General features: G+C 56.6%; 1 protein-coding gene across 2 annotated transcripts in view; it reads right to left on the reverse strand.

Moving 5' to 3' along the window:
* The window catches only part of SSH1 (slingshot protein phosphatase 1), a 62,589-nt gene extending 52,062 nt beyond the window's left edge, over window positions 1–10,527 (reverse strand). For both annotated transcript variants that reach the window (XM_054006621.1, XM_054006623.1), the window contains exons 1-2: window positions 10,372–10,527; window positions 1,958–1,998 (exon numbers count right to left, since the gene is read on the reverse strand). In XM_054006621.1, coding sequence (XP_053862596.1) covers window positions 1,958–1,998; window positions 10,372–10,437 — 107 coding nt within the window. In that variant the 5' untranslated portion in view covers window positions 10,438–10,527. The remainder of the gene's footprint in view (window positions 1–1,957; window positions 1,999–10,371) is intronic.
* Between the last annotated feature and the right edge of the window lie 285 nt (window positions 10,528–10,812).

Consider the following 10,812-nt stretch of genomic DNA (forward strand, 5'->3'; position numbering starts at 1 on the left):
TGACAACCAGATAATCTACCAAGCAGGCTGAAACCACGGGTCGTTTGACACACCTTTCTTAGAACTCTGCTGCCTTGCGTCTACGCCGACCAACTACTTATGGGCCTATGATTGCATCGTCACTTTGCCCCTTTATAAAGAACAACAACAGTAATCCACACGTCTGCAGCAGCTTTCAGCAAAGGAACATTTTATAGACATGAATTAGTTCTCATGACCCTCCTGGTAGGTTACGTATTATTTGTTTTACAAAAGGGTAAACAAAAGCACAGCAAGATCAAGGCATGGGCCCAGGGCCATGGTAAATCAATGACAATCTTTCCATTGCCTTCAGTGGGTGCTAAATGTGGCCCCAAGTCACACAGTGCAGGGGCTCTCAACCTTTTTCTTTCTGAGCCCCTCCCCCCCCGCCCCCCAACATGCTATAAAAACTCCATGCCCACCTATGCCACAACAACTGGTTTTCAGCATATGCAGTAGATTAAAAGCCAGGGCCGGCGTAAGTGGGTAGCAAGCAGGGCCATTGCCCAGGGCCCCACGCCACCGGGGGCCCCACGAAGCTAAGTTGCTCAGGCTTCGGCTTTCTGCCCTGGGCCCCAGCGCGTCTAATGCCAGCCCTGCTCTCTGGTCTATTTTGGCGGAACCCTGAAACCTGCTCACGGCCCCCTAAGGGGCCCCAGACCCCTGACTGCGAACCACTGACATAGTGAATAAGTGGCAGAGCTGGGAGTAGAACCAGGAGTCCTGAATTCTCCTTGAACTTCTAGACACCACTGCCTCTACAGAATAAGGATTGAGAAATAAAAATAAAAAATTGTAATCAGAACGTACGAACCAGAGAGTCCTGCTTGGCAAAATCAAATGCCCAGTGCCTCTGATGTAGAGTCAGTCCTGGGAGAGAGATTTGTAACTCAAGTCAAATCACTTTTGAGCCAAACAACAAAGGCTGTAATACAGCTGCTTGCAGCTTACCTCACCTGTTTAGAGAGAAGACTCGGCTTTCTAACTTCACTTTATGCAGAATGAAAAGAATCCATTCCTCAAAACCCCATCCACTGCCAAAATCAGAAAATTATACCGGTTCCATCCCAGCCCCAAAACATATCTATGCATCGGCTGGAATCCGCTGGTGTATCAGGTTGTAAAGGGAAATCGAACTTCCAATAGCATGTAACACAGACACATCATGCAATATCGCATGAACTCAGTGTGCCCGAAGTTATGAAAAAAGCAATGACAAATAGAAAACAAACCAACCAACTGCCTAAATGGACATTAAAACTGGGCCAAGGAGACGAGAAAATGGAAAGAACAAGCCTGCTAAGATACTGCAGAGTTTCTAAGCTTTCCCTTCAGACAGCTACGTTTGGAGATTGTGGGGCATCAACGGATTCTGCATGAAAGCCCTCTCCCATCTCCTCTGGGTTACTTACCTCAGCCCTCTCTTCGCTTATTTCTTTTGTTCCTTTCCTTTTCCCTTCCTCACTTGATAACAGCAACTTCTTATTTCCAACATGAAATGAATTCAATCATTGACCATTAAACAGTCAAAAGCGAACAGATAAGGGCTCCATTTCCACCATTTCTCCACACCCCTCAAAAAAGGGCATAACCTCCCCCCCAAAGAAGCCCAAACCATTAGAGACAAGACACATTATGATAATTAATAAGCGTTGTGGATGAATTTCATAAACAATTTTCCACCTTTTTCCTGACAAGAAAATTAAACCTCATTTTAGTTTTTAAATGTTAAATGCCAAGATCAAAAATAAAATAACTAAATGAGAGAGCTCAGTGATCGGCCTCAGCTCACTAGAGGCCCTGGGGTCTTCATGGGAGCAAGAGTCTGGCTGCCCAAAGCTCACTGTGGGATCAGGGCCTAGGAAATCACATGGCAGAAGTTCAACGGTGCTGGAAACAATGTTTAGAACAGCATGAATTAAATGGTTCTGCTCACCTCAGGTTTAATTTGCGATCTTCATCACTGCCAACCTCCAGCTAAGGAGGGAAAAGAGGGATAGAGAACATGTTATGCACTGGCTGTTTCCTCCTTATCATCAAAAATTCCTCACACTTTTTAAAACAATGATTTTTTTTCAATGTCCACAGAAACATAGTGCTATCCAGCCACATAAAATATTTCACCCGGTGCAGGATGTCAAAGGGGCTCACAGGGAGTTTAAGACCATTAAGCCCCAACCCTGCAAGCTGGAGGGCAGATCGGCTTGCGGATGGATTGCCTAGACATCACAAGGGATGTGCACACAGCCCTCCCATTGAAGTCAGAATGTTAGCAAAGAGCGGGGCGTACGTAAATCCTTCAAGGAATGGGGCAGAGTGTCACTATGATGGATGGAATCAAAACTGTCCAACTCTGTTTCATAAACCTTATGCTGCTGATCTCTAGCAGGTGCCTCTGCGTTTAGGCCAGGAAGATCTGAGCTCTCTCCCCAGTTCAACGCGCGCAGCCTACTGATAAATATCATCTTCCTAAACGGCCATGGATTTGTTTTTCTGAATTTTTTGCAAGTATTTTCACCGACCAAGGTAAGGTCACCTGGCCATTCGAAGCAAGAGTAACACCTAACACAGCTGGTGAGCCTCAGCACAAATGTGGCTTTTACACAAATCAGCAGACGTTAATTTGGCCTTGAAACTTAAAAAAGCATAAGTGTCCTACCGGTTTTTATTAACGTTTCTATTGCAGTAGTGCCAATGGCCACAACCAGTTGGAGCGTCCTTCTGCTGTACAATGTACAATGCCCTTAAATGTTTTTTGTGGACCTCAACTAAAAAAAAGGGTTTTAACAAAATTTTCAAGGTTAGAGGCGGGTTTTAAATGTTCAGACTTCAAAAGGTCAGAGTTAATGATGCCAAAGAATTTGCTGCTCATAGCTAGTAGTTATGGGTCTTAATTTGTTATTGGACATTGAAATGATGATACACTAGCTCTATTACAGCTTTGCATAATCTGTATATTAGACGTACATCTATTCAGTGGAAAGGAGATATTAAAAAGCAATGCAAGATTACTGTGACTGATGGAGCTTTGAAGAAAAATATATTTCCTCTATTTTTATAGTTTGTTTACTTTGTGCATTTACCACCACTTAGCGTACTATCAGTTGGGTCCTTATCCTGAAGTCAGACTCCTGCAGAAAACCCCCTGGACCCATGTGGAGTCCCAGTGATTTCAAGAAATCCATTGAAATCACTGGACGCAGGGTCCAACTGCCTGGATTCAGTTGCAGTGTTGGGGACTTGGTGAGCTCCCCCACTTGTCTGTTACACAGCAATGGGGGAACATACAAACATTTTTTTAAAATTGTGATTGTAAAAATGTGTGTGAAACCACAAATATCATCAGGGAGATTCAGAACCTGAAGCTACTTGACACTCGTTTTTTCAAACAGACTAGGTTTCAAGTTGACCTTTTTTAAAAATAAACAAAAATAGGCACAATAGGAAGAATTAAGGGTTCGACATTACAGAGGACAGAAACCTTCTTAACTGGCTTTAGCTCTTTGGACAGAACATTTATGCGAACTGACAAGGCTGGCAACTCGACTGGGTATTTGCTGGGTTATATAAAAATATCATTGTCTTGCATTGGACCCATCACTGGCAATGCCATTTCAAGCACCCACTCATCCCCCAGTATGTCCCAGGCACTCTGAGTGATGTCAAGCCATGGCTCTTCACGTGAGAGCATGCTGAAGTCTGCATCGCGGAAGGATAGATTGCTCTTTAGGCCCTGATTCTGCACCGTGACCTGCCCAAGCAGACAGCTGAGCCTGCAGGATTGGGGCTTTGCTTACAGCAGAAAAGTTGCTGGAGATCTGATAGGTCAAGGGAGCTATTTGAATTTATAAAAAATTAGCGACTGTGCAAACTGATTTTCTTCTCCGAAAAAAATTCATAAGGGTTTCTGACATGCCATATTGACACTATGACAACTCCCCTGAAGACAACATTAGCATCCATTTTATAAATCCATACTTGTTTGTGTGTTATTAAGAAGCAGGCTGTAAGAGCTCTTTCATAGTCAGTAAGAACTTTTGGGTCAATAATTCCCTTTTTTAAAAAATCTCTAAATACATACTTGCTACAGACTCAGCCTTTGTAGAGCCTGTAAATCCATATTTACAAGAAAGAGTCTAACAGATCAGGGAAAACAAAGACACAGTTTGGCTAGAAATTACTTGTTTTTAATTAACATTATACAAACCAAAAATGTTTAAATTTCCAGGGGTGATTCACAGATTCATGGACTTTTAGATCAGAAGGGACCATTAGGATGGAGAGTAGGGGGAGATATCCTACCTCCGCCGTTCTCTATGTGCCACTTAAAGCATCTCTGTTCCTGGCTCAAAAAGATGCTTTTGAAAAGGAATTGCCCTTCTTTGGAATACACTCTATTGCATCAAATGGCACAGGTGAGCCAATACTGTGTACCACAGAAGGAGACCCCCACTTCCTTGAAAAAAAGCTTTATACCCTTACATAATATGATGCTGAATAGACATAATGCAGAAACACTCCAAAGACAAGACAGACACACCAAAAGCCTGATTCATCTCTCACATACACTAGATTAAAACCCGTGTAACCCCACTGACTTCAGTGGGATTACTCCTGATTTATAACTGTGTAAATGAGATGAGAATCAGGTCTCTCTGTTTCACAGGTTCACAGGGCAATCAATAGTTTATGTACAAAATTTAGGTTTTATACTTTTTTTTTTTTTAAGTAAAGATTTTAAAAACCCTTATGGAAACAGAAATATTTTCATGATTTTATAACATTTTCAGTGAAACAAGACGGGCGAGGTAATATCTTTTATTGGACCATCTTCTGTTGGTGAGAGAGAAGTTTTTGAGCTTACACAGAGCTTTTCTTCAGGTCTCAAGTTGCAGTGGGGGAGGTTTAGGTTGGATATTAGGAAAAACTTTTTCACTAGGAGGGTGGTGAAGCACTGGAATGGGTTACCTAGGGAGGTGGTGGAATCTCCATCCTTAGAGATTTTTAAGGTCAGGCTTGACAAAGCCCTGGCTGGGATGATTTAGTTGGGAATTGGTCCTGCTTTGAGCAGGGGTTGGACTAGATGACCTCCTGAGGTCCCGTCCAACCCGGAGATTCTATGATTTCTTCTTCTGATAGGAAGAAGAGCTCTGTGCAGCTTGAAAGGTTGTTTCTCTCATCAACAGAAGTTGGTCCAATAAAAGGTATTACCTCACCCACCTCGTCTCTCTAACATCCTGGGACCCACACGGCTACAACACTGCATTCAGCATTTTTCAGTGAACACAGTTAGAAAATAAACGGTGTCTCGTGGCTTGGTAAACCCAAACTCACAACCTGGAGCTAGGGCAGTGCCCCCAGGGAAGTAAAGGCTGAGTCCCAGGTCCACAGTTTGGAATGAACAAAGTAAACAAAGAGCATCCCTGGGCTGGGGACAGTCAATGAGATTTTTACCAGCCACTCCCCATCACCTCCCATACGGGTGAGTGACAGGGATTTGACAGGTGACAAATAGGACTGTTAACCTGATAGGAGAAGGGACACAGGGAGAAGTATATGGGAGTGAGGCCCAGGAAAGTGGGATGCTGCGTAAAGGGAAGGCGTGGGGGTGTAGGGAAGGACACAGGAGAGCGAGGAGGGTTAGGGTAGGGGAACACAGGGCCTGTCTTTGGGGCTTATAAGGCAGGGGAAGGATACAGGAGTGTATAGGGCAGGAGAAGAGGAACAGGGCAGAGGAGATAACACAAGTGGGGGCATATGGTGGTGGTAATAAGGCAGAGGAGTATAGTAAGGTGTGGGGCCTGGTGCAGAGAAAGGAGGTATAGTGGAGTGATTGGGGCAGAGAGGGTACAGCAGGTGTGGGCTGTACAGAGGCAGGAGACAGAGTGGGGCAGAGTTATACAGCAGGTGTATGGGCCAGAGGGATATAGCAGAGTATGGGCTCTGTAGAGGCAAGGCTATATAGCAGGGGTTGGCAACCTTTGGCACGCGGCTCACCAGGGTAAGCACCCTGGCGGGCCGGGCCAGTTTGTTTACCTGCCACGTCGGCAGGTTCGGCTGATCCCGGCTCCCACTGGACCTGGTTCGCTTCTAGGCCAATGGGGGCGGCGGGAAGCGGTGGCCAGCACATCCCTCCTCTCGCGCCGCTTCCCGCCGCCCCCATTGGCTCGGAGCGGCGGGGTGTGGGTGTATTGCGGGGTGTGGGGGCAGGGAGTGTACAGCGGGGGGGCAGGGGGCACAGGGGGTATATTGTGGGGAGCCGGGGGTGTACAGCAGGGGGGCAGGGCACACGGTGGGAGTATTGCGGGGAGCAGGGGGTATTGCGGGGTGTGGGGGCAGGGGGTGTATAGTGGGCGGCAGGGGGCACAGGGGGTGTACTGTTGGGGGGGGTAGGGGGGTATATTGTGGGGGTGGGGGGTGTACAGCGGGGGGTGTACAGCGGGAGGCATGGGGGCTGTACAGCGGGGGGCAGGGCACACGGTGGGAGTATTGCGGGGAGCAGGGGGTATTGCGGGGTGTGGGGGCAGGGGGTGTATAGTGGGCGGCAGGGGGCACAGGGGGTGTACTGTTGGGGGGGGTAGGGGGGTATATTGTGGGGGTGGGGGGTGTACAGCGGGAGGCATGGGGGCTGTACAGCGGGGGGCAGGGCACACGGTGGGAGTATTGCGGGGAGCAGGGGGTATCGAGGGGTGTGGGGGGCAGGGGTTGTATGGCGGGAGGTATATTGCAGAGTGTGGGGTGCGGGAGTGTACAGCAGGGGGGATGCACGGTGGGGATATTGCGGGGAGCAGGGGGTAGTGCGGGCTGTGGGGGCGGGGGCAAGGGGGGTATTGTGGGGTGTGAGGGGTGGGGGTGTGCAGCAGGGTGTGGGGGGCAGGGGGTGTACAGTTGTGAGGGCAGGGAGCACGGTGGGCATATAGCTGGGGGTGTGGGGCAGGGGACATGACAGGTGTATTGCGGGGTTTGGAGGGCAGGGGGTGTACAGCGGGGATGGGGGCAGGGGACACGGTGGGTGATGGAGGGCAGGGGGCATGGGGGTATAGCGGTGTGTGGTGAGCACAGTGGGGATACAGAAGGGAGCACAGTGGGTATATTATGGGAAGCAGGGGGGGCAGGGGGCATGGTGGATGTATTGCGGGGTGTGGGGGCAGGGGGTGTACAGCGGGGGGTATATTGCAGGGAGCAGGGGGGCAGGGAGTGTACAGTGGGGGAGCAGGGAGCACAGGGGGTATATTGTGGGAAGCAGGGGGTGTATAGCGGGGGGCAGGGGGTATTGCAAGGTGTGGGGGGCTGGGAGTGTACAGCAGGGAGGCGGGGGCAGGGGTATTGCGGGGGGGCGGAAGGCACGGGGGGGTATTGCAGGGAGCAGGGGGGCAGGGGGTATTGCGGGGTTTGGGGAGCAGGGAGTGTACAGCGGGGGGCAGGGTCACGGTGGGTATATTGCAGGGGTGGGTGTATTGCAGGGTGTTGGGGGCGGGGGACAGGGGGTGTACAGCGGAGGGGCAGGGTCACGGTGGGGATATTGCCGGAAGCAGGGGGGCAAGTGCAGGGGTATTGCGGGGTGGGGGGGCGGAGGGCACGGGGCGTATTGTGGGTGGGCAGGGGGCACGGGGGTGTATTGCCGGTAGCAGGGGGGCAAGTGCAGGGGGTATTGCGGGGTGAGGGGGGGCGGAGGGCACGGGGGGTATTGTGGGTGGGCAGGGGGCACGGGGGTGTATTGCCGGTAGCAGGGGGGGGCAGGGGGTATTGCTGGGTGGGGGGGCAGGGGGTGTACAGCAGGGGGGCAGAAGGCATGGGGGGGTATTGCCGGTAGCAGGGGTGCAGGGGGTATTGCGGGGTGGGGGAGCGGAGGGCACGGGGGTATTGCGGGGCGGCAGGGTCATGGTGGGGTATTGTGGGGAGCAGGGGGTGGTGTGGGGGCGGGGGGTGTACAGCGGGGAGGCAGGGGGCACGGGGGTATTGCGGTGTGTGGGGGCAGGGTCACGGGGGGGTATTGCAGGGGTGGGTGTATTGCAGGGTGGGGGGGCGGAGGGCACGGGGGGGTATTGCGGGGGGGCAGGGTCACAGTGGGGGTATTGCGCGGAGCAGGGGGTAGTGCAGGGTGTGGGGGCAGGGGGTGTACAGCGGGGGAGCAGGGGGCACGGGGGGTATTGCCAGGTTGAGGGGTATGGGGAGGGCAGGGTCACGGAGGGGGTATTGTGGGGTGGGGGGGCAGAGTCACAGTGGGGGTATTGCCGGTAGCGGGGGCAGGGGGTATTGTGGGGGGGCAGGGTCACGGGGGAGGCGGGGGGTATTGCCGGTAGCAGGGGAGGCAAGGGTATTGCGGGGTGTGGGGGCGGGGGGTGTTCAGCGGGGGAGCAGGTGGCACAGGGGGTATTGCCGGGTGGAGGGATATGGGGGGGCAGGGTCACGGTGGGGGTATTGCCGGTAGCGGGAGGGGGCAGGGGGTATTGTGGGAGGTGCGGGGAGTGTACAGCAGGGGGCACGGTGGGGGTATTGCCGGTAGCGGGGAGGGCAGGGAGTATTGTGGGGGGGCAGAGGGCACGGGGGGGCGGGGGCATACGGGGAGTATTGCGGGGGGGCAGGGTCACGGGGGCTATTGCTGGTAGCAGGGGGGGAAACGGGGGGGGGTATTGCCGGTAGCGGGGGGGGGGGTAGGGGGTATTACGGGGTGGGGGGCGGGGGGATACGGGGTGTACAGCGCGGGGGGCAGGGTCACAGGGGGGTATTGCCGGTAGCGGGGGGGCAGAGGGTATTGCGGGCTGGGGGGGCAGGTTAACGGGGGGGTATTGCCGGTAGCAAAGGGGGCAGGGGGTATTGCGGGGTGGGAGGCAGGGTCACGGTGGGGGTATTGCTGGTAGCGGGGTGGGCAGGGGGTATTGCGGGGGGTGGGGAAGGGGTATTGCGGGGGGGTGCAGATCACGGGGGGGTATTGCCGGTAGCGGGGGGGCAGGGGGGTGTAGCAGGGTGGGGGGCAGGAGGTATTGTGGGGGGGGGCAGGGTCACGGTGGGGGGTATTGCCGGTAGTGGGGGCGGCAGGGGGTGTAGCGGGGTGGGGGGGCGGGTGGGCACGGGGGTTATTGCTGGTAGCGGGGGGGGGCACGGGAGGTATTGCGGGGTGGGGAGGCGGGGGGTATTGCCGGTAGCGGGGGGGGCAGGGTCACGGGGGGGTATTGCCGATAGTGGGGGCGGCAGGGGGTGTAGCAGGGTGGGGGGCGGGGGGTATTGCTGCTAGCGGGGGGGGCATGGGTTATGGCGGGGTGGCACGGGAGGTATTGCGGGGGGGCAGGGTCACGGGGGGGTATTGCCGGTAGTGGGGGCGGCAGGGGGTGTAGCGGGGTGGGGGGCGCGGGGGGTGTAGCGGGGGGGCAGGGGTTATGGCGGGGGGGCAGGAGGTATTGCGGGGGGGCAGGGTCACGGGGGGGTATTGCCGGTAGTGGGGGCGGCAGGGGGTGTAGCGGGGTGGGGGGCAGGAGGTATTGTGGGGGGGGCAGGGTCACGGTGGGGGGTATTGCCGGTAGTGGGGGTGGCAGGGGGTGTAGCGGGGTGGGGGGGCGGGTGGGCACGGGGGTTATTGCTGGTAGCGGGGGGGGGCACGGGAGGTATTGCGGGGTGGGGAGGCGGGGGGTATTGCCGGTAGCGGGGGGGGGCACGGGAGGTATTGCGGGGGGGCAGGGTCACGGGGGGGTATTGCCGGTAGTGGGGGCGGCAGGGGGTGTAGCGGGGTGGGGGGCGGGGGGTATTGCCGCTAGCGGTGGGGGCAGGGGTTATGGCGGGGGGGCAGGAGGTATTGCGGGGGGGCAGGGTCACGGTGGGGGGTATTGCCGGTAGTGGGGGCGGCAGGGGGTGTAGCGGGGTGGGGGGGCGGGTGGGCACGGGGGTTATTGCTGGTAGCGGGGGGGGGCACGGGAGGTATTGCGGGGTGGGGAGGCGGGGGGTATTGCCGGTAGCGGGGGGGGCAGGGTCACGGGGGGGTATTGCCGGTAGTGGGGGCGGCAGGGGGTGTAGCAGGGTGGGGGGCGGGGGGTATTGCTGCTAGCGGGGGGGGCAGGGGTTATGGCGGGGTGGCACGGGAGGTATTGCGGGGGGGCAGGGTCACGGGGGGGTATTGCCGGTAGTGGGGGCGGCAGGGGGTGTAGCGGGGTGGGGGGCGCGGGGGGTGTAGCGGGGGGGGCAGGGGTTATGGCGGGGGGGGCACGGGAGGTATTGCGGGGGGGCAGGGTCACGGGGGGGTATTGCCGGTAGTGGGGGGGGCAGGACGGGTCCATCCCCCTTTGCCCGCAGCCCGGGGCCTGGCGCGGCCTCCCCCGGGTCCGGCCCGGGGCCTCCCCGCCCGCCCGCCCGGCTCACCTCGCTGGCGCTGGCCGAGGAGGCGGCGCTGGGGGTCGGCGAGCGCTGCAGGGTGACCAGGGCCATGGCTGGGCGCGGGGCTGCCGGCTCCGGGCCGGGGCGGAGCGCGGGGCCCGGCTACAGCGACTGCGGCTCCCGGCCTCCGGCCGCCTCCGTCCGCTGCTGCTGCGCAGCCTCCGGCCCGGGGAGGGGCGAGCGGGCGGCGGGAGAGCGGCCCGGGGGCCGGGGCGGGCTGAGGGGGCGGCGGGGGAGGTGGGCGCAGGCCGAGGGAGGGGAAGGGGCGGCGGGGGAGGTGGGCGCAGGCCGAGGGAGGGGAAGGGGCGGCGGGGGAGGTGGGCGCAGGCCGAGGGAGGGGAGGGGGCGGCGGGGGAGGTGGGGCGCAGGCCGAGGGCGGGAGGGGGCGGCGGGGGAGGTGGGCGCAGGCCGAGGGAGGGGAGGGGG

The sequence above is a fragment of the Malaclemys terrapin genome, chromosome 16, assembly GCF_027887155.1.
Source record: "Malaclemys terrapin pileata isolate rMalTer1 chromosome 16, rMalTer1.hap1, whole genome shotgun sequence".
NCBI classification, from domain to species: Eukaryota; Metazoa; Chordata; order Testudines; family Emydidae; genus Malaclemys; species Malaclemys terrapin.